The sequence below is a fragment of the Toxoplasma gondii genome, chromosome VIIb (assembly GCF_000006565.2).
Source record: "Toxoplasma gondii ME49 chromosome VIIb, whole genome shotgun sequence".
Lineage (NCBI taxonomy): Eukaryota > Apicomplexa > Conoidasida > Eucoccidiorida > Sarcocystidae > Toxoplasma > Toxoplasma gondii.
The window spans coordinates 739,045-760,534 of NC_031475.1; the positions used below are offsets into that span (position 1 = coordinate 739,045).

General features: G+C 50.9%; 4 protein-coding genes across 4 annotated transcripts in view; 1 reads left to right on the forward strand and 3 right to left on the reverse strand.

Annotated features, from left to right (window-relative positions):
• Positions 1–613: 613 nt before the first annotated feature.
• TGME49_263180 (myosin D) lies at positions 614–8,412 on the reverse strand (the record flags this gene model as incomplete). The annotated part of the gene is made up of 11 exons (XM_002365377.1): positions 614–846; positions 1,823–1,931; positions 2,702–2,989; positions 3,408–3,646; positions 3,887–4,007; positions 4,531–4,616; positions 5,193–5,348; positions 6,053–6,190; positions 6,634–6,765; positions 6,942–7,680; positions 8,185–8,412. 11 exons carry the CDS (start codon positions 8,410–8,412, stop codon positions 614–616), a joined length of 2,469 nt encoding a protein of 822 aa, XP_002365418.1.
• A 3,662-nt stretch (positions 8,413–12,074) lies between these two features.
• On the reverse strand, positions 12,075–16,348 carry TGME49_263170 (hypothetical protein; the record flags this gene model as incomplete). The annotated part of the gene is made up of 8 exons (XM_018781316.1): positions 12,075–12,182; positions 12,641–12,725; positions 13,390–13,428; positions 13,843–13,928; positions 14,265–14,324; positions 14,609–14,702; positions 15,121–15,225; positions 16,002–16,348. 8 exons carry the CDS (start codon positions 16,346–16,348, stop codon positions 12,075–12,077), a joined length of 924 nt encoding a protein of 307 aa, XP_018637151.1.
• Positions 16,349–16,758: 410 nt separating this feature from the next.
• TGME49_263160 (hypothetical protein) lies at positions 16,759–17,412 on the reverse strand (the record flags this gene model as incomplete). Its single annotated transcript, XM_002365375.1, has 1 exon — positions 16,759–17,412. The coding sequence occupies one exon, from the start codon at positions 17,410–17,412 to the stop codon at positions 16,759–16,761; it is 654 nt and encodes a 217-aa protein (XP_002365416.1).
• A 1,018-nt stretch (positions 17,413–18,430) lies between these two features.
• The window catches only part of TGME49_263150 (tetratricopeptide repeat-containing protein), a gene marked incomplete at its 3' end in the record, with an annotated part of 4,125 nt that continues 1,065 nt past the window's right edge, over positions 18,431–21,490 (forward strand). The window contains exons 1-5 of the mRNA XM_002365374.1: positions 18,431–18,934; positions 19,445–19,610; positions 20,275–20,514; positions 20,831–21,075; positions 21,460–21,490. The exon at positions 21,460–21,490 is cut by the window's right edge and continues 56 nt beyond it. Coding sequence (XP_002365415.1) covers positions 18,599–18,934; positions 19,445–19,610; positions 20,275–20,514; positions 20,831–21,075; positions 21,460–21,490 — 1,018 coding nt within the window. The 5' untranslated portion in view covers positions 18,431–18,598. The remainder of the gene's footprint in view (positions 18,935–19,444; positions 19,611–20,274; positions 20,515–20,830; positions 21,076–21,459) is intronic.

A 21,490-nucleotide genomic window follows, 5' to 3' on the forward strand; every position in this document is an offset into this window, starting at 1 on the left:
GACGGAAAAGCGAGAGACAGCGAACCGTGGTCGAGTGGGGAAAGGGACGTAGAAAATGGCGAATGATCGTGTGTTGACAGACTGTAAATCGAAAAACATGTCCTTGTATCTTCAGCGCATTTAGCCGCAGATTCGAAGCCTGCTCGCCACCACAACTCTACGACAGACGGGTATCTCTGGTTTCTCAGAACTCTGCACCCTTTGTGTTTTTTTCAACGGATTTTTAACCTCCAACTTTGAGAGTTGCTCTCTGCCTCCCTTGCTCCTGCTCCGCGGTCGTCCTCTCACACCGGCTTCGGCCTGTTTTTGTGATCCTTGTCTCTTCAGGTGCGCCTGCAACTGTGTGTGCGGAGAAACAGCGCGCGAGAAAGACGGTTGTCATACTGTCTTTCGCTCTCGGTCCCGACTCCCGCATTCACAGCAGGAGAGCCCAGGCGGAGTCTCCATCGTGTTTCGCGCGCGTTGGTACACAGCGCTTCATCAAGAAGACGCTTGAAAAGAAGCAACGGTGGAGACTCCACCCACGCGCGCCGCAGTTCCGCCTCGCAGGGGGTGGAGCAGATCACGCTCCAGAAACGCCAAGTCTCCACACATGCGTCTTCGCCTTCGTTGTCTAGCAAACCTTGATGCCCGCTTGGACGAGTTTTCGGCGAACATTCGCGCAAATGCGAGTCGCCGGGACCGCCCGGCCAGTCGACAGTTGCTTTGCCCTTTTCAGAACAGTCATCCCCTCGAACACACCGACGAGAGGCTCCCAAGCTGACAACGCTTCGCGCTGCAGCCGCACCAACATCTTTGCTGCTTGCGGCTTGAGAAATACCATCGTCTTGCCGAGTGCGTACTCGTCTGGAAAACGCAGAGAGACACAGACACACCACCCGCACAAGTCCAGTTCACAGAAGACTCGGAGCGACGCCGCGAGCACTCCCGCTGCGTCTTCTGAGCCCCCCAATGTATGCAAAATGCACAAAGGGCAGGGGGCTTCAGCCGGCGAGGACAGTTGAAAAACCAGCGTTTGTGTACGCGCCGTGCCAAGGCCGCGACATTCCCTTGAGACGTCGCTGTATTGGGGGCCATGTGAGCGAGGGAGCACATTCCTGAAGAGACACTGCCGTCTACGCAGACAGCAGGCACAGTCCCTTGTGGAGGAGGAGCCGCAAACAGAAGACGAGAAACATGCCGCATCGAAGGCAGCGACCGTTCACCACTCCAAAGCACCCCCGTCACTCTAGCTCGCAGAGACGCTCCACCAGATCTGTGTGCATTTGCTAGCGGTACACACATCGTTAGACAAGAAGCGAGAGCGTTCTGCCGGCGGGGATTTCTCGTGAAACACTCAGACATGGACCGCCGGGCTATGACAACCGGCAGAGGAAAAAGCAAACGAAGGAACAGGACCGAAGCGGTCGAGAATGCACAACCAAAAAAAAACAAGGAGAGCCTTGCACATGTGTCAGCAGCCCCCGCACAAACTTCTGAGCTTGGAGGAAGGGAGGACGAAGGCCGCAACGAGTTAATGGACTCCACACGGTTCGTTTTTTGTTCCGACTTTTCTTACAGTCTGTTGGATACGCACAAAGTGAAAAATTCTGAAAAACCAGCAACACGCGTTTGCGTTCCCGCAGACAGTTGAGTTCGAATCCTCTCTGACGAAGTGCGTTTCGCCCTCTTCTCGCGCGGGGAAAAATTTACAAAAGTCTCTGAAGCTTTTGCCACCGCAGAAATTCTGTTTCCCCGTCTCGCCACAAACGTTCGCGAAGAGCAGCGACTTTTGAGAAGGAAAAAGGAAAGACGCCCTCTCTCTCTCGCGAAAAAGTCTTACCCGCAGAAATGCTTGTGCTCTTCAACAACTCCACACAGATGGTCTTCGCGTCGGCGCCTGGCTTGTTTGAAACGCCCAGATTGATGAAGCGAAACTGCGCAGCGAACTCCTACAGATCAGCAAAGTCAGAAAACAAAAAACAAAATAAAAAACTAAAAAGTGGAGAAATATCCAGACGAAAACCGAGAAACAATGAAAAATAGCGTAGTTGGAATGGAGAAGCAGCAGCGATCTCTTAAGGAAGAAACGAAATCAAAGCTTCGAAACAACGAACCCCAACAAGAGATCCAGAAAACAAAGAATAAAGATCACATACACAGAAGCAGAGAGACACGGAACTGAACTCTTGTTCATGCTTCTTTCGACGGATGCCGCGAGACAGGATACGTGGAGAATGCACTTTGCATGCGTAAAAACAAGGCGTCGTTCTTTAAGCAGCTTCCACAACTCTCCTTTCGAATCAACCGAAAAGCGGGTGTACTGCGAAAACGGAATTCACATCTGCTTTAATTTCGAAGAAGCGGATTATGACAAGGTGACACTCTACGTTTCATGAAAACACAGACAGCTTTCTACCTAGGCAATCTCTACAGCCAGACACAAATATGCCATTATTATGCATACGCATACATATGCATATAATACAAGCATTTAACGTATATCTGTAGATGCCCATCTTTCTGTCTATCTATCAACCTCCCTCCCTCCCTATCGATCTACCTTACTTTATGCATAAACGTATTATATATATATATATATATATATATTCGTGTATGCTTGCATAAACAAGCGACGGGTACATCAAAGTGTGTATTGACAAGAGTGCGTGGAGTAATTGTGTCTTTAAAGCACTGGAAGGGCGTGCGACAGTGAACTTGCCTCGAAGGTTCTTCGGTAGGAGAAGGCGAGTTGGCGGAGGTGGAGAGCCTCCAAAATCGAGAGTGCATGCAGCTGAATGAGGACCTTGCTGTTCACCCACTTGAGAGGCACCTTGTCGTCGTTCGGTTTGATGCAACGAATGAAGTGAGATTCCGTTTTCTGAATTACTTCCATCAGCCCCTTGAGCTGCGTCATAAACTGACTTCCGATCAACATGCCTTTTGCCATCTTCCCCTTCTCAACTTTCACGCCCTCAAATAAGCCGCGAACAACGTCGTTCGTCGACGCCTAAAAATCAAGCAAACCGAACAAAGAAGCGTCTCTCAGCCCGCTTGAAGCACCACAAACACTGTATCAACACCGTCGACACATATACACATCCATATCTATCCATATATATATGTATATGAGCGAATGGTTTATAGAGCTCGACGTACACGAATCTACCTGTGTATGTATGTATGTATATATATATATATATATATATGGGTGTGTGTGAATGAGGGTATGCATGCAAAGACGCACGCATGTCGAGATATACAGAAATACTTTAACCTTGATACCCGTACAGTAGCACGTTGACGTTTTACCCCCATATGCACCGCATATGCCTGAAGGAGTAAAGAAGCAATAGCATGCCCATGCATGGACAGACAATCCTTATTGGTTCAAATGTATGTGTGCCGGCTTCTGCTCGCATTCTCACCCGCGTGATTTCGATGATTTCCGGGCGCAGAACGTCTTTGTTTTTGAAAGCAAAGCCATCGGCGTTGTAGATGACTTTCCCGATGGTGTGAACAACGGTGAACTCCAGACTCTTGGTGTTTTTCGAGGGAATGAAGCACTTGTTCCCCGCCAACTTGCTCGCCAAACTCGAGACAAATTTCTCGTCAGTTCCGCTAGGCGAGATGCACTGATCCTCCAAGGCAGCCAAAACCGAAGTTCCTGCAAATGCGCATCCCCATAACCCCGACTGTCATTCCTAAACAGGTGTACATACGTTTATACATGCGCGTTACATGTCCATACGGGTGTGCAGAAGAATGTAGAAGCATCTCATGAGGGGTGTGTAGATCTATCTGCGTGAATGCATGCATATCCTTATGTAGATGCATAGGGAAACAGACGTCGAGGCTTTGAACGCGATCCGTTGAGCGAAATGAACGCGTTCGGCCTATCTCCTACCTTTTCCCAGAAGGGTTTCAATCAGCTTTTCATTCGTGGTGTATTCAATTTTCTTCGATGAGATGCCTTCTTTGCTGTAGAGCTGCAGTTCTTTCTCGAAGACAATGTCCGTAAAGTTTCTCTGAGGACAGAAAGCAGAGGCAGCAGCTGTCGTTAGAGAAAGTATGCAGAGAGGAAAAACATAAAAAACACGCAGAGAAAAAGGAAATATTTCACGCTTCTGTCGCGCTACAAAGAGCGCCCACGCAGGTCTGCATAAACAAGATACTCCTACGCGCTGGTCCTTCATGAACAGGATCACATATTCCGAACAGAGAGGACACAAATCGATACACGAGATGAACGTCAATGAGACACAAAAAGACCGGCCTAGATAAAAAACACAGAGACTCGAAAACTGTATCACCTGAGATAAACACAGTCCAACACGCATGCAACACGTTGTATGTGGGGAGGGGTCGCTGATGCTTTCCCGCATGGTGCCAAAAACTCGCCGCATGCATGCGTTCGGAATGAATCCTGCATGCGCGATCCCTTGACAGAAATAACAGGTCTCTTGGATAACCACCGTAGATGGTGGAAAAAAAGGGGGATGACGAAAGAAATGAACGGCGCTGCGGCAACAGCGAAAGAGGACACTGTACCTGAAGCACTTCGTTGGTGATGTTAATGAACAACTGCTCGAGGGAGTTGTTTTGGAAAACTTCAAAACCGAAGATATCCAGCAGACCTGAAAAACGAAAAGCAATCGGCAGCATCTCGTTCGTAGAACAAACAGTCTAAGTACAGATACACACCCATTTCCATGCGTGTACCTGTTCACATGTTCATATTTTCTTCTGTACAGATATTTAGATACACTTTTTGGTACAGAATTCACACCGCGAATCAACGAGTAGGACGATGTCCACATGCAGACATCATATATCCAGATGGAGAAGAGGAAATATGTGTGTGTTTAGGTATTTACATTGGCGGGTCCCAGTGCATGAATGCTCTGTATATATGCAGATGTGGTTGACCAGATAAACGTGCTCTGCCATGTGCATGCGTCTCTTCTTCGGCCCTTCACCGCACGACTTCGTTCCTCGAGACCTGCTACGCGAGTCCAGAGAGGACCTCGGTGGGGAGAACGCACGACGGATGCACTAATGGAGGTGAAAACAGAGGCAAAACGTGTGCCACCGAGAACGAACAAGCACCTCGTCGGCAAGGAAAAACTCACGACAAGGACTGTAAAGCTGAGGTCGCGGCCGTTGCTCAGCCAGCAGAACAACGAGGAGAAACCCCCCCCCCAAAGGCATACCCATAAAGACATCGAACGATCCTCCCTTCGGCTCAATGTCTGCGTTCAGCTTGCGAATAATCCACAGAAACAACTGCTCGTACATGCCCTTCGCCAGAGATGCACGCAGCATCTCGGAGTCTGGGACGGTCCACCGACTCTCGATCTTGTTGCTTCCTGAACGGCGCATAAGGAGACACAGACAACAATGGAAATCCCGGAAAAGAACACAGACTCTGCATTGAAAGAGACACAACATCCTTGTTTCCTCTGTCTATGTGCAACTTGGTGCAGGCATTTTTATCTGCTCCGTCCACGGAGTCTCTGCCGGCTGCAACCGAATGTACACAGCCACACATTTCTGCGCCTGCGCTCACACGCGTACGGTCGCCTATCGACAAAAAGGATACGTGCATGCGTCTCTGCAGTTACAGTGGGAGAGTCCGCCACTAAATTTGCATGCATGTGTTTACTGCCTGACACAAGCGAGCCCGACGCCCGCCATGAGCGAGGAAGCTGACACCCGAAACCATTCCTCCAGAGGCATGTACGCGAAAAAGTATCGACACCACAGCACATACGCTCGCGAACATACACGCACGTATACATACATTTATATATGCATATATTTATTTACAAGCATCTATATTGGTGGACCACTTAGAGAATAGAAGCAGGTGGCTACAGCGGCAAACGAAAGTGGAATGCATGGGGAGTTTGCATGAGAAATGCAACAAATCCCGCGAAAAGAGTAAAAAGGGGGCAACCACTCGAGAGCACAAACGAAGACTAAGACAAAGCGAGGTAGACAGTGTGTTGAAGGACCCTAGACAGAAGTTCAGTGCTGGCCGAGAAGATTCAAATGGCTGAAACACTCTAACCTGCATAAGTTGTCTTCACCGTTAGTTCATGCAGAATGCTCGGGTAGTCGAGGAAGAGCAGACTGCATGCATTCCGCAGAGCGGCTTCTGACTCGCCGACGAAGCATGCGGCGTTCTCGACACCAGCCTCGGTTTTTCCTGAGCAAAGGGGAGACACAAGCAACGCGCGAAGTAGAGTGCAGCGGACGAAAAAGAAATGCAAGAAGCGCGAAGAAAACGGAAGAAACGAAATACGACGCGACGCATACGGGCTCCATGCAGGAAAAGTCAGACCATGTTCAATCGAACAGCAAGTTCAAGCCCTAACAAGCATACCCCTCTCTTACTGTGGTACACAAACATCTACACAACTATACAAAGATACTGACATGTTTATGCTCTATAAACCGATAACGCATACGTGTATATATAAATATATATATATATATATATATAAATAGACAGATAGATAGATAACTGTGAAAAATATAAGCATTTATTTGTCACAGTTTGCTTTGGTCGTTCCAAATGTTTGAGATATTCTTGGACGCGAGAATGCTGTCCAGATTCTCCGGAGATGTTCTAGAAAGAGAGGTCCATACCAGTAGGCTTGGCATTTCCCATGAGCAGAACACCCGAGACGATCGACCAGATGGTGCATGTCTCCGTCTCCGTCATGTTCATTGACTCTAATGATTTGACCGTTTGCTCAAAGTCCTCCGTGTCGACGATCCCTGCAGAAAGCGGAGGGGACACGAAGTGCATGCACCCACGATCCAGCAAGCGAGTCCCGCTCTCACCGTCCTTTCCCGCAACTCCTTTCGTCTTTTCTTCACCGTCATTTTCTGCTTCACTAGCGGTCGCGTTTGCGTCTTGCACAGTGCGCCCTTTCTGGCGTCTGCGTTCTCACCTGGTGCATCGAGGCAGTGCGGGTTGATGAAGGTGTATGCCTCCAGGGGCTGCAGCATGTACCGCTGGCGCATGTGGCCTGGAGCGCCCTTCAAGAACTGGTAAAAGATGTGGTAGCTTCGTTCGTCTTTGTCTTGGCAGACGATTCGGCTTTTTTCCAACAGGAAGGCGACAACCTTGCCGTGTTGAATGCCGCCCTCTCTGGCGACATCGAGGAGCATGAATCTGCCGAAGCGACTGCTGTTGTTGTTGCGAACTGTCTTTGCGTTTCCAAACGCCTCGAGCACAGGGTTCGCCGCCATGATCGCAGTCTGGATCTTCAGGTCCAGGTTCCCACCGGCGCTGGTTGCCAGGTACTTCATGAGCATCTTAGTCGTCTCAGTCTTTCCAGCGCCACTCTCGCCACTGACAATGATCGTCTGCGGCTTCTTCAGCTGGTGCATGTTCGTCATGGCGCGTCGACTGGCGTAGAAGACGTGCGGCGGGAGCTTGTCCACATCGGGGGCGTCTCTGTAGAGCGCAATCGTGTCCGGGCCCGCATTTTTCAGGTCCTGAAACGGATTCACTGCGACAATCAGCGGCTCTGCAGTCGTGTAGATCACTTTGCTCTGGTAGCGTCGCGCCAGAAAATCCAGCACGCATGGCTCGTTCGTGTGCGGCAGCCCGCCAATGTCGCCGTAAGTCAGGGGGTCGATGCCGGGGTTCGCCTGCCAAACTTCCTTGGCTTGGACGGTCAGTTCCTGGAAAGGCAAGCACAAGAGAGTTGGCCATGCAACTTATGGAATAACCTCGCGGAAAAAAAGAAACCCCGCAACTCACAAGCCTGAACCCTTCATACGATGCTGGGATGTGCGTGAAAACAGCTGTACAGACACCCGAAAAAGACTGGCACGCAATAGCGCAACTGCGGCAGAGTTGCGCAGACGCGGCGACGCTTCAGAATCGCAGCTCTTTGGTCGTCGCGTACTCAGATCGCCTTTCTTGCGTAACGCACGGTTTTCGAAGTCATTCCCATCCAGGCGAAGGGTCGGCAGCGGAAACAGGAGGCGACGGGAGGAAATGACTTAAACATTCCACTGACACGCGGAGCGGTCAAAGTCCACAGACGGTCACATCAGCCGAGTAAGCGAAGGAAGAGAAGCGTCAAGAAAAAGACGTCGCAGGCTAGATCAGAAGTGACACGCAGATTTTGGCAGAGAAGAACTTGGCGGAGTCGCACGTTTTACCGTTTGGGCCCCACGTACCTGTGAGTCCGCAGTCGGTTCGACCTGCTGGAGTTTCAGCGTCTGCTGTGTGCTGCCAGGCAACACTCGACAGAGACTGAAGAGGAGATCTGGATCTTTTTTTACAGCGGGGCCCTGTGTCGTCCAGACTAAAAAGTCTTTGCCTGCTGATTCAACGCCTTCTATCAACGACCCCGCCCGAATGAGAGCCGCCGCTGTCTTGCAGTCCTGCTCCGGTTTTGCCGCCATCTTCCTAAGTTGGTAGTAAGGAAACCGACGCCCTTCCACGGACAAAGAGATACTTGTGGCAACAAAGGCACTGGAAAAAACGCATCACTTGCGGTCAATATACGCGTCGTCCAAGACACACAGACTGCGTGCCTTCTGCGCTACGAGCGATGCAACAGCTTTCCTGGAAGCGGCTGCCGGTCGGCAGAAAGACGGGAAACAGCAAAACACCCGACCCGAGCAAGGACGTCAGGGATCGTCTGATAACGGCGTCCCTAAAGCGTCGAAAAGACGAGAAAAGAGTCGAGGAAAGAAAGAAGATGCGCTCGACAAAAACAAGGTCGAATTTGTCGACAAGCCCCGAAAAAGCCACGGCTAGTGGAGATCCCCCAAGTCCCTACAACGAGTGTCGCTTTTTGCCGCGAAGGAAGCCGACTTCCGGCCACGGCAGACGAAAATCTCGATCAGTTTGAAGCTTTTGAGTCTCACGTCCTCCGGAAAAAACGCACCAGAGTTGTGGTGCAGGAAAAAGTTCGCGACAGCACTGTCGCGTTTCGCTCCAATATGAGGAACGCGGTGCCCGTCAAGTGCCGAAGCCCACGACACACTTTCTCGTCGCCGCTGTACCTTCTTTCGCAGCCAGGGTATTCGTTTTCTCTCTGTTTGCCGATGCTTTTTACTCTCAAAGTCTTGTGAACGTGCTTTTCTGTGGAAGGGCACCGCGAAAGCTCTCGGCGTTCCAACAGAACCGTCGCTGCATGTGCCAGCAGCCTTGAGTCACACTCCCCGCGTAGTACGCGTTTGGCAAGCGCTTGCTCCTTGCTCCTGAGCGACTCTGTCACTTCGCGCCGCGTGTTTTACAGTTTAGTGATTTTTGTTACATGGGCGTGGTAGTCCGAACCGAAAGTGGCTTGTGAGGAGATGAAGCGAACAAAGTACGGTAGACATTTAGTATTGGTTGACATCTTTGAGGACAGAAGGTAACTTCAAGCGCGACATCTTTACCCGGGTTACCGGACGAAGCTCAAGAGAGGGAGCGTCGCGTTTCTGTTGACCCCTCAAGGGCGCGGGGAAACTAAATCTTGAAAATTGTGAACCGTAGACACCTGCAGTCAAAGCGATTTCCGCAGACTTCGCTGTCCGACAAAAGATTCTGCTTAACAGCCAACGCGAGCGCTGTTGCGGGCGCCGGCGCCCTATGCGTCTCCTGAAGAGCTGTGAAACGCGTGTTTCTTCCTTTTCCATCTTTCCTGTCATTTTCGCCGCTCTCGACACGTAGTTGAAGGCTGGAGAGATGTCTGTCTTCGATTGCGTTCTTTATTTTCACTGCTACTGGCCGGGAAAACATACTCCAACTCCTTACACGAGTTTACGGTCTCACGAACTGCTGCACATCGTCTGTAGAGTTGTCTTCCTCTCTACGGGGGTTTGTGTGGGTGGGTAGGTAGGAAAGTTGCTGCGAATAAAGTAGGTGCCACGACGCCGAGACACATGCCCTTTGGTACGGATCACTCCTATATATTTTAGAAGGTTCTGCAGCGGTAGGTGTATGTGCATATGTCTCTCCCTGCCTCGATAAATGCACATTGTAGATGGTCATTGCACATCCGCATAAACAATGATTTCGTCCCTTAGGAGTCAGCAGGTTCTAGCTGTTGTCTTTCAAGTCGAACGGATGTGCTGTTGCACTGCTTGAGTATCCATGAAAAGACGTCGGTACGCAATTTCGAAGTGGCGCGGTTGGGGTGTGCGCAAGAGCTCCGACTTCACGGATTTTTGTAGCTTCCGTGAATCTTGTTCCTCGTCACACTCTGAAAGATAGCTTTGAATCTACCTGGAGTGTTCTCGGATATTTCAGAGATGCAAGCCGCCCAAAAAAAGTTCATGTCTCAGAGGATCGTTTCAGACACATAAAAGACGTTCGTTACGGCTTGACCGCAGCAGAAATTTACTGGCAAATCCTATGTGAGCCCACTGTTGCCTTTTGCCGGTGCTGATCTGGGAGACAGGCTTTTCTGTTCCTAGCTGTCAATTGGTGTAACCGTTTGTCGCCTTGCAAGGAAAGGTTGGAAAAGCAATCCGTGGATTTAAGCAGCCCTAAGCATTTGGCGAATCTCTGGATTTCAATGTCATTCGAAATCAAGGGTATGTCACATTCGGAATGCTCTTGGAGTAATATAAACAACATACAGAAAGGTTATTCCAGATCTGTTATGCTCCTAGGGTAACTGAGGCACAACTGAAGCACCCGAGAAGCCAGAACGTGAGAAGCAGTTTCTGCCCTGATGCATGGATTCATCTCCAGCTAAATCGGTTCAGCCTTTTTACCTCCTTTAATTCGATAGTGCTCCCTTCCGGTCAGTCTCGGAGGGCAAGCGTTTAGCTATGAGCTGAGTCAGTCCTGAGAGGCCTCCTCTCTCCGACACCTCAGTTGGCACTTCGCCTTTTTTTCAGTCCTCCGGCAGGCCCGTGAACTCAGTCAAGACTCTCAAAGCGAAGTGCGAAGGAGACGAAAGAGCTGACGCAAGAGCAGGCGGCGTCTTTTCTGTCATGGGTGCATGCGCGTCACCATCAGCGAGTTGTGAAATCAACTTCTGCGGGGAGATGAAAGCGTAAATCGCGGAACCCAAGTGAACGGTTTGTGTCCGAGTCGATTTCAGCACGGACGCAAAACCGTAGCTTCCCTCTAGCCCGAACGGACCACGAATTCCGTCGAGATCGGAGTTTAGGACTCCGGGAAAACTTCAACGACCCAAGGATACCGAAGGACAAGCTGAATTTAAAAAAAGGATGTTTTCGCTCTTCCAACCACTGTGCATTAGACAGAAAACACACTCAGTTGTCAAATGCCCGAAAGCCTCCAACCCACCGCGGTTTTGAAAAGAAATAACTTGGTCAAAAGTCTAAATACCTCGGTTGACATACACGGAGCATGCACAGGACATACACGTGAGTAAAAATATATACACCTAGACAACCGTACAGACTTACACACGCATATGTACGTATTTATGTATATATATTTACAAGCGTCGAGAAGCGTTTTATTGAGCCATACTCTGTAGGAATGGCCATAGATGTCATTTACAATCACAAATTGCTGTGATTCTACCTACATTTCCTCTGAGTCCCCAATTTCCCTAGAGTGTAGTGTTAAGCATCTCTCCATGACAGATGCAGATTTCCGTGCATCTTGAAGAGCTCCAGTGTTAGACAGCAACTCCTTCACATTCAAAAGCTGTTAGGTAAATCCATCGTCCAAAATTGTGTTTGCATGAAAGTCCCCCACCGCTCTCCTCTCCTGCCAAAGTTGACCGGAAAAACAACTCCTGCCCGTGGTGGTCCCCTCCTGGGGTCACTTCAGCGCCAGCTCCCTGGCTGGCTGGTTGCTTTTCGCTTCCCGGAGGAAGGCTCGACGAGCATGCAGAAAAAAGAACTAGAGATAAAAGTAACGTCGAGGCGGCGCCTCAGACGTCGTTTCTAACCAAAGAGAAGCGTTGTAGCGTCAAAAAACGCAAAAACGAGGCAAGCAGCGTCTCTGGAAGGCGCTCCCTGTGGTCCTCTGCATCTGCAGACGAAGACGGTTCCTCCATCAAAGGAAAGCAGTCTAGACCGTGAGAAAGATTAACAAAGGAACCTTGTGCAGTTACATGACTTCCTCTGAGACCTAGAACACTCTCTTTTTAGATTTTTCTCGCGGCAGCGATCTCTGCCTGGAGGCTCGCGTCCTCACGCGCATGCGACGGATCGACAGCGCGTCTCCGGAGGTCGCGAATAATCTTGTTCCAAAGCTGAAACGCAACGCAAACAACGTTTTGATCACATGTCTCTCCGTAGACACTAGGCCTGCTTGCCTTCTCCTCTCCCGCTGTCGACTCACTCCCATGCAAAGGAATTCGCCGGAAGACGAACGTACACAAATCTGTCTCTAAACGACGATTCCTGCTCGCGGAATCTAGTGTATAACGGCCGCACATGTGCATATATATGTTTGCTGTACCATATTCCTTTTCAACTATTTAGATACAAACACGGAGATATGGAGATACATCTATATGTACGTCTACGCATTCCTTTTTCCTATTGTCGATACACGCATTTATCCAGATTCGTCCCCACATGCGGCTGTTAGGGTGCAGTTCTTCCCGACTGTCGAGGCCAGCATGGAAACACAAAAACGCATGTTTCGAGAAGCTTATCGTTTGCGTCCAGCACCATACACAGGCTAGATGCATGCGCGGCTGCCTACGTCGGGGTGGACACCCGTGGGCCGGTGGTCCTCGAAAAACTGTTCTCCTGGAGTATTGTCTTTGTCTGCGAATTTTCGTTCCCAGCTGCGGAGAAAAAGAACGAGACGAAGTGAGCATGTTCTCGTCGCCACAGAGGCAAACGCGACAGAACGCGACACAGAACGCGACGCGCAAACGCCCGCGCCGAAATCTCAAAATTCACAAGGCCACCGAACCTTTCCAGCAACCTCATTCGAAGTAAACAAATAAATATGTACATACACATATATATTTATATTGACATACAGATATACACTGTATATGCAGCATGCATCTATATACAGATATATATACATATATATATATATACATATACACATACATGAATATGGACTGATCGATACGCAAGGCAGAGAGATATAGATAAACAGACATAAACCGCTACAGACTGACACACCTACAAAGTTAAAGAGGCATCGATGGAGCGATTTGGATAGAGGTCGATGTAGATAGGCAGAAATACATATCGAGACATCCGGGGGAATGACTAGGATGAGATATACACATGTAAATATATCTACATATATCTACATATATATATATATATATATATATATATATATGTGTGTATGCAGATGCCTGTGCAACGAAAGAGAGTCGCGAGCGGCAAGCCTCTTTAGAATTGCTCTGCTTCTTCTGAGCAGCGCGAAACTTTAAATTTGATGGGGACAGCTTCTTTGTGGCAGTCACGTTTATCGCCGGGACTTACAAGAATTTGCCTCGCCACACAATTCTGGCCATGTAGCACCTGCCAACGCATGCAGCCAAAGAAAAAACAGTTAAAAGCGAAGAGGCGGAGACGGGGAAGGAGCGAGAGAAGAGAAAGAAGGAAGAAGAAAAAGCAGAGAAGGAGAGACAAACGACGGCAATATGACAAGAGGACGCCAGGAGGCGAGAGGAGTTCGAAACGAAAGAGACAGAGGGGAACGCGGGTGAAGAGAGGGCAGAAGGGGAAGGCGAAGAAAGGCAGACAGAGAGAGTGGAGATACAGTGCTTTACAGTGCTTTTCAGGAAGACGCATCCACGTCTCTCATGTCCAGAGATTTAGCGCTGTTCCAATTCTGAATTTGCTTTCTGTGAACGAGAACAGAAACTCCAGAAGGACCGTCTCTGTCGCCTTCCCTTCCAGCGAGCGGGGCCTTCGCCTGGACTCCGAACTCACAGTTCGCTGTCTCTGTCGACAAACTCTCTCTTCAGAAATGGAGGCGGCGGCGAGAAAAGAGGACCCAAGCTTCGCCAGCACGGTTCCTGCGTAGCGCGGAAGAAGACGCGCGAGCGGGGATTCGAAAGTGAAGACGAAACCGAGACAGAGAGAGGACGAGAGAGAGAAGAGAAGCCGACGACCGACAGACGAATCCAGGGAGGATGGCCAGAAAAGGGAGAGAGAGACGTGAGGCGATGCTACAAGAAAGAGAGACGAAACGACTGACGGACGAGGGGGAGAGCAAGGCGGACGTCATGTTCAACGTTTCAGCGCATGCACTGCACTTTCGACCGAGTAAGAGGAGACGTCGACGCCAGAACAGAGGACACCGAAGATCATTTTCTCCGTCCGACTCTCTCGGCCTAGCGAACGGTTCGTACCTGTTTCTTCTTCTCCAGGCGAATCTCGATTCCACGGCTCTTCACGGTGAAGGAGCTCTTCTGTGGGCAGCGGCAAGCGGATCCGAGACGCAGGAGTCTCAGTCGTTTGGATGCAGGGCAACTCTTGACAAGAACGCGAGGCAGGCGCATGCACAAAAGAGAGAAACACAGTGGACGCCACCACGGGGGAGGGGCATACAGATACGAGAGGGAGAGAGTCCGTCTGCCAGCTGAGAAAGGCGTCTCCATGCATTTCGAGGTAGAGCCTTTCTCCACCGAGCTAGAAAAGCTGCGCAAGTTCCTCTCTGCATCAACGCAGCAACACTCTGACTGAGGCCTCTCACCGTGGGATCGATCTCGCGCAGCAACGCCAGGTCCAACAAATACTTCTTCTTCTCGCCGCCTTCGACGCTCCCTATACCTTCAACGTGGAGACCCCTGCAGTGCGCAGGAGCAGCGCAAGCGAAACGCGCGGCGTAGGAAATCAAGCGCGGCCCAGGCTCTGAAGCCGCAACTGCACAGGACGCGGAAGGGCAGAACAAGCGAACGCGGAGACCACGAGAAGACAAAGGAGACCGGAAAGAAAAGAGGAGACCGAGAGAGAGAGAGCAAGACGACGGGAAACAGGACGAAGCGAGACAGACAGCCAAGGAAACAAGAAGGAGATCAAGAGACAGGAGGTCACGGCGAACAAGAGAGAAGAGAGAACACAACGTAGATCAAGGACCTGCTGGTGTTCGGGACTCGACGCCGGTTCTTTATCTTGTCGTTCCTATCGTTTTCGTTTTACGTTTCTGAGAGATGCGCTGGCGTTCGAAGCGAAGCGAAGCGCAGAACAAAAAGGCTCCAGACCTACTTGCTTCTGAACCGCACCCTTGGCCATTTGAAGGCACCCGCGACGGTAATGAAAAGCTCGGAAGGCGTTTGTCTCCAGCGCACAACGGGTGGAGACTGTGGCGCGCTGAAACGAAGGAAAAAACAGAGACAAGGAGAGATTCATCTCGGCAAAGAAGAAAACCTCGCAGACGTCCTTGGTCTGAAAGACTCGCGGAACACCGAGGCATCTCCACTCCGTTTGCGGACTTGGGGGAAGCCGCCACACCCCGCAACGACGCGGCTCACGAACGGTTCGCCATTTGCTTTTCAACATACAGAAGGAAATGCAATTCATCCAACTCCATGCACTGCATTTACAAAGGCGGTTCAACAAGCTGCTCTCTTCTTCGTCTGCAGGAAGAAGACGGGGGCGTCTGCGCGACTCCACTGCAGACGCACAAAAAAGGCTCTCGAAGCGAGACAGACTGGACAGAGGACCGTCGATGAAGGAGAGGTCGAAACGACCATGCGTAGCAACAGACACAGACTAGACATGCAGAACTGGATTTCTCCACGGCGCTCGAGAGACGAGCAGATCCAGCGGCGACGCCGTTGCCTCGGCCAGCGCGCGTCCTGCTCCCGAGCGGGGCTGGTTCTCAGCATGAGCTTTTTTTCTCGGTGCGCGAGAAAGACACAAGAGAGCAGCGGATCGCCTTCAGGTCAACCACGGCGGTTGCGTGGAGTTGCGGCGCGCATCTGGAAGTGGATAATATTTGGAGCAGAGGAGCAACTCTGAAGGCGAGTCTTTGCAGTCTCTTTTCGCTCGCCGTTCGAGGCTGCAAGTTCACTTGCTTTTCTCTTCTCCAAAAAAGGCTGGCACTGGAGTTATTTATCTGCCAAAGAAGGTGGATCTGTGCTCACGGTTTGTCGTCGAGCGCATCTGCGGGGCTGGCGGCTGTGGAGGCGCTCGACTTCTCCGCATGCACGACGAGGAAATGCGGCAGGAGCAGCACAAGAAAAACGCGGCAGACGAGAGCCGCCGCCACCCTGTTCTCCGCGCGCGGAACGCGTAGGGGACGCGAGGACTGCTGCGGTGTTTCCTGTGGGTCGCCGCGCTTCCTCGGCGACGCAGAAGCGAAAGCACAAGCCGCAGGGCAGACGAGAGGCGAGGAACGAAGAGAAGCAGAAGAAGGAGAAAGCGAGGAGTCAAGAGACAACAAAGTCGCGTCGCGACAGGTGGTGCGGCGCCTTTCCGCGATTTCCGGCATTGTGCGGAGAGGGAGAGAAACGAGGGTGAACGAAGCCAAGCGGACAAGAGATTCTCGTTGCTCGTAAAGAGAATTCAGGGGTGTCTGTTGGTTTCTCTGGAGCAGCAGCCAAGAGGGGGAACTTCCGGAGCTGAGAGGCGCAGAAGAAGCGACCGGATTCTCTCGGAAAGATAGGATGGTGTCATGAACTCCACGAGAAAGTTGACAGGGTCTTTTGTACTCTCTTTTCTCCGTTTTTTTGTCTGCTCTTCTTCGTTATGCCTCTCTTCGTCTCCTGCCTTCCTCCTGCCTCTTGCATCGCCTCTTCTCGTCTCTGTTCCCCTCTCCTTCCTGACTCCGTTCCTCCCCTTCGCGTTCTCTTCCACCTCTCTTTCCGGAAGTCTCTTTCTCTCGTTCTTCGGCCGTCCTCCTCAGGAGGCTGGAAACGGATGGAAGCTCCTTCGCATGCAGGAGAGAAAGCGGAGCGTCACTGTTTCGCCGCAGGAAAAGAAGCCGCGGGCAGCTTCTTCTCCTGCGGTCCTTCTTCGTCCACCACGCCCCAAGACGCTTCTACGAAAACGGAGGTGCAGACGAAGAAGCTGTCGCCGGAAACGCCGCCGCGAAGTGGAGGGTGAAGCACAGACAAAGAAGAGACAAAGAAGAGACGAAGAAGCGACGAAGAAGAGAGACAGAGAAGTGAGGACGAAGAAGATGGAAGGTCTCTCCTGACGAGGACATACCTGCTGGCTGGACCTCCCCCCCCGGCGCAGGTGCGTCGGTTCCCCTGCACCTGAGTCGCTGCCTCTCCGGCTGTCGTCCTTGAGATTTTTCGCGAGAGAGAAAAGTCGGAAAGAGAAAAATCGAGTCGAGAGCCCCAAGCCTTTGTCTTCAAACTCGCTGCACATTCCGTGGACTCTGTGGTGCCCGCGAAAAGCAGGTGAGAGCAACGAGAAGTTTCGCGCCGGCATGCGCGGCCGAGTTTGACAACTGCATGCAGAACTTACAGAGCGTGGTGCTTCGTCGAGTCTTGAACATAAACCGTTTTCAATTCGAGCCAAGGTCTTCTTGACTCGCGACTTCACCATCGACCTGTAACTTTTTAGAGCGGGGGGAGAGGAGAAGACCTTCTGAGCACTGCGACTGCAACTGCGGCAGGCAGGTGTGACGCCTTCGACTTGTTTGTGCTGAAGAGAACTGCGAGAAAACGCGCGCGCTGTCTAAAAATTCTGGAATGTTCTTTAAAGTCGACACCCAAGAAGGAGAACCACTGGAAACGCGACGCCAGCCAGCAAGGTCCTGGAGACAGCGTGTGACGCCAGGAATTGAAAAAACGGAAAAGCGTCTGAAAGCAAGAAGCGGACGGGGACGAACAATGCTCGATGGAGGGCGTTTCTCTTCAGAGACAAATGTTTTTTCTTGACGCGGCAAAGACAAAGCAAGTCCGTTGTCTTGACCGTTGTAGACGAGACAGGCAACAGAGAGACGACGCCTTACACCACTCGCGCTCTTCGCTTGTTTTTAGCTCTTCCTGTGCATGCACCCGAGAGAGTGCGATTTTGCGGGAGACTCGGACATTTTCCGACACCGAAAAAGCGTCTACAAACCTACGCACTGCTCTCTTCTCTTTCTTTTTTTGCTTTCATTTTTTGTCGTTTTTTCCTCTCTCCTGAGTCATTCTCTCTGAACCTCTCTGTCACGGCCTCCTCGCGGGGGCAGGGCGGCCCTCTCTCCTGCAGAGCTGCTCAACTTTATTTTTCCCTTTCCATCTCTTGAGGTTTCCTCGCATTCTTGAGGTTTCTTCGCATTCTTCCTCAGACAAGGGGGAGGACGCACAGGAGCCTTTTCCGTGACGTATTTTTGTCCGCATGCGCTACGGTCAAAAAACGCAGACAGGGAGGAAAGAACCTTCGCATGTCTGCGCTTCCTCCTTGTTGCTTCTTAAACCTTATTTGTCCTTCTTTGGAATCCTCGCCGTCATCCCTTCTTCCCTCAAGTCTTGTATCTCTCTTCTCTTATTCTCTTCTCTCTCGTACTCTCCCCCTTCTGCTTTCTCTCTTTTTCTTGTTCTTCTCGGCCGTCCTCTGTTGCGTCGTCTGTCTCGTTCTCTGTCTTGTTCTCCCTGCTGACGCTCTGTTGCCGCCTTTCCTTCCTCAGAGGTGACGTAGTCCCTCTGGTCTGTTCGTCGCCTGCCCGGACTTCTTGAATTCGCGTTTCTTCTCACTATCTCCCGCGCGCGCGTCGACTCAGTGCATCCGGCCTCCTTGGCTCACGATGAAGAAGAAGAAGCAGAGCAAGCGGCAGACTCTCACTCCACAGGCAGCTCTCTCGGCGCGCTCGGCCGCCGCTGCAGAGCTCCAGAAGGCAGGCGCGTCCGAGGCTTCGTCTGCAGACAGCTCTTCGCTCCCGCCGTCCTTCTTCCTGCAGAAAGCCGAGAGTCTTCTCAACGCGTTTCCACCTGACTTTGCCCTGGCCCTCAAGTTCCTCAAACGCGGAGTGTCTGTGCACCCCAGCGACGTCTCGCTCCTCGTCCGCACCGCAGAGATGCTCTCCGAGGAAGGCCAGCTCGAGGAGGCGAAGCAGCTTCTCCAGCGCGCGATAGAAGTCGAGGTACGCATCGTGTGGACAAAACAAGAGAAAACAACAAGACAGCGAATGCAAGAACACGGGGAGAGAGAGAGGTGACGAAAAGGAAGAAAGGGGAGAAATGAGACAGCAACGGTAGAGGGAGAGAGAAAGGAAAGAGAGAGAAGAGAGAGAAAAGTGAGCTCGGTAGTTCGTCTCTCTCTCTCTCTTTCGCAAAGAGGCGAAGGAGAAAACGCTGAAACGCATCGATACAGAAGGCGATCTCTACGTCGCGACGACCTATTTGATGCAGCTCTGAACCACCGAGAACTTCCACAGTGTTTGTGTGTTTGTATGTCTCTCCTTCTCTGCTGCGCCCGATCGAAATTCAAAGAAGAAGGTCGCGTTCACGAGGAGTAAAATCGCATGCTTCTTTGTCTTTCTCGTTGGTTTTCGCTCTTGACCATAATGGAAAGAAGCGCTTCTACGGACAGAAGGATAGGGTATTCTTCTTCACCTCGTTTGTCCTGTGCTCCGAGTTTCTCTCTGTTTCAGCCGGACCGGAATCCAGAGAAGTTTTTCTATCTCGCGCAAATCGAAGAAGGTCGGGAGAGCCTCGAACTGTTTCGACGCGCCGTCACACTCCTCGAGACTGCCTTGCAGAGTCTCAACGCGTCCATCGCCGACGCAGAAGTTCGAGACAAGCAGGCATGTCACTCAGGTCAGAAAGAAAAGCCGAAGAAGGAAAACGCGAAGAAGGCAGAGAAACATCAACTGAAAACAAAGACCTCTCAAAAAAACGCAGGATCCTTCCTCGACCGTAGATATTCGCAAACAAAGAGATAGCGAAGAGAAAAACTCTCACATGAGATACGGAGGATCAGGTACCGTAGGTCATATAAACTAGACGGATATGCCGATATATATATATATATATATATTTATACATATATGTTTGCTTATGTCCGTCTATAGGTATACGTATATACAATCTTCTGTGTAGGTACGAGGATGTCATGCAACCGTATATATATATATATATATATATATATATATATGTATATATATCTGTGTGTTTATGTTAGTGTATGTTTCATCAAGTCCCACTATATCTAAAAGTATATATATATATATATATATAGTGTTTCCAAAAATACATATATGTGTGCATGTGGAGCTATAGTGTTTTATTCACAATGTACATATAAATATATATATGTATATAAATATATATATATATGTATATGTATAAATATGCGTAAATATATGTGTGTTTGTATGTTTTATATAGTTTCGTTGGTTCCTTTCTGAGTGTTCGGACGGCTGCCTGCCTTCTGGCTGCATGCGTCCGCGTCTGTTGCTTTGACGGCGTATGCGCTCTTCAGGCCAAGGAGCGACGGCCGCCGCGGTGCGTTTGTTGAAAGAAGAGCGGCGACGCGTCGTCCGGCAGCTGGTCGACGCGAAATGCAGCATGGGTGAGTTGTTCATGACGGATCTGTGCGACGCGGAAGAAGCTGAGGACGCATGCAAGGCGCAAGTCGAAGGCGCGCTCGGCCTCGCGGAGGCACACGGCGCAGGTCTCCCGGACGCGCTCCACCTACAAGCCTCCTTCCTCAAAACCACAGGTGAAAAGCGCAGGAAACGGAAGAGCGAGCGAGGACGCGCGGGGGAGAAAGAACCTGCGGGAGGAGAAGCGCATGGAGAAAAAAGCAAGGAAAAAGCGGAAGGCGAGAGGAAGAGACGAAGAGATGAGGAGATGAGGACGCTCACGAAGAAGATGAGAAAAGAGGAGACAAGCACCTGAGAATTCTCGTCAGCGTATGGTTTGTGTCTGTTCGCTCGGCGACGTCGATCGAGGCTTGTAGTGGGTTCTTCCCCTTGTGTCGTTCGCGCTTTTGTTCGAAAACATCAAGCGCTTTGTTTTTTGAACGCTGTCTTTAGGCGACATCGATGGTGCCCGAGCGGCGGCCCTGCGCGCAGCTCATCTCATCCACACCCAGCTGCAGAGACGCGAGGAGCTTCTTCGTCTCCTTCCATCTTCTTCTCCAGCTTCTTCTTCTGAGGAGGAAGAGGATGTGAGCTGCAGAGAGTTGCGCGTCAACTTGGCGCGCGTTCTCATCGACGTCCAAGAAGCAGATGCCGCAGTTCTCCTCGTTTCCTCCTGCATTGAAGAAGATGATCAAGACGTAAGAGCTGCGACAGCGAATCGCACCGTCCGACTCCTCTGCTGTGAAGGAGTTCTCCATCTTCCTCGGTGTCTTGCCTTCTCTTCTCTTGTGTCTGGTTCTTTGTGTCGCTCTCTTCTTTCTCGTTTTTCTCCGGTTGTTTCTCTTCTTCGGTTCTCTTCCCTTTGACGCTTGGCTTCTGTGTTTCTCTTCGACTTTCTACTCTCTCGCGCGCAGAGGCCGAGAGGCGCGCAGCTGCGTCCAGTCTGCTTTCTTCTTGTCGCGTTCCTTGGTGTTTTGCTTTCAACTGAAGTGTTGCGACTCCTTTCGCTTGTTCACTTTTCCTTCAGCTCGAGGCGTCAGCGCTTCTGTCCTGTTTCACCTTTTTGCGGCGTTTTTTCTCAGGCTGACTCCTGGTTGATTCTCGCTTGCGGCC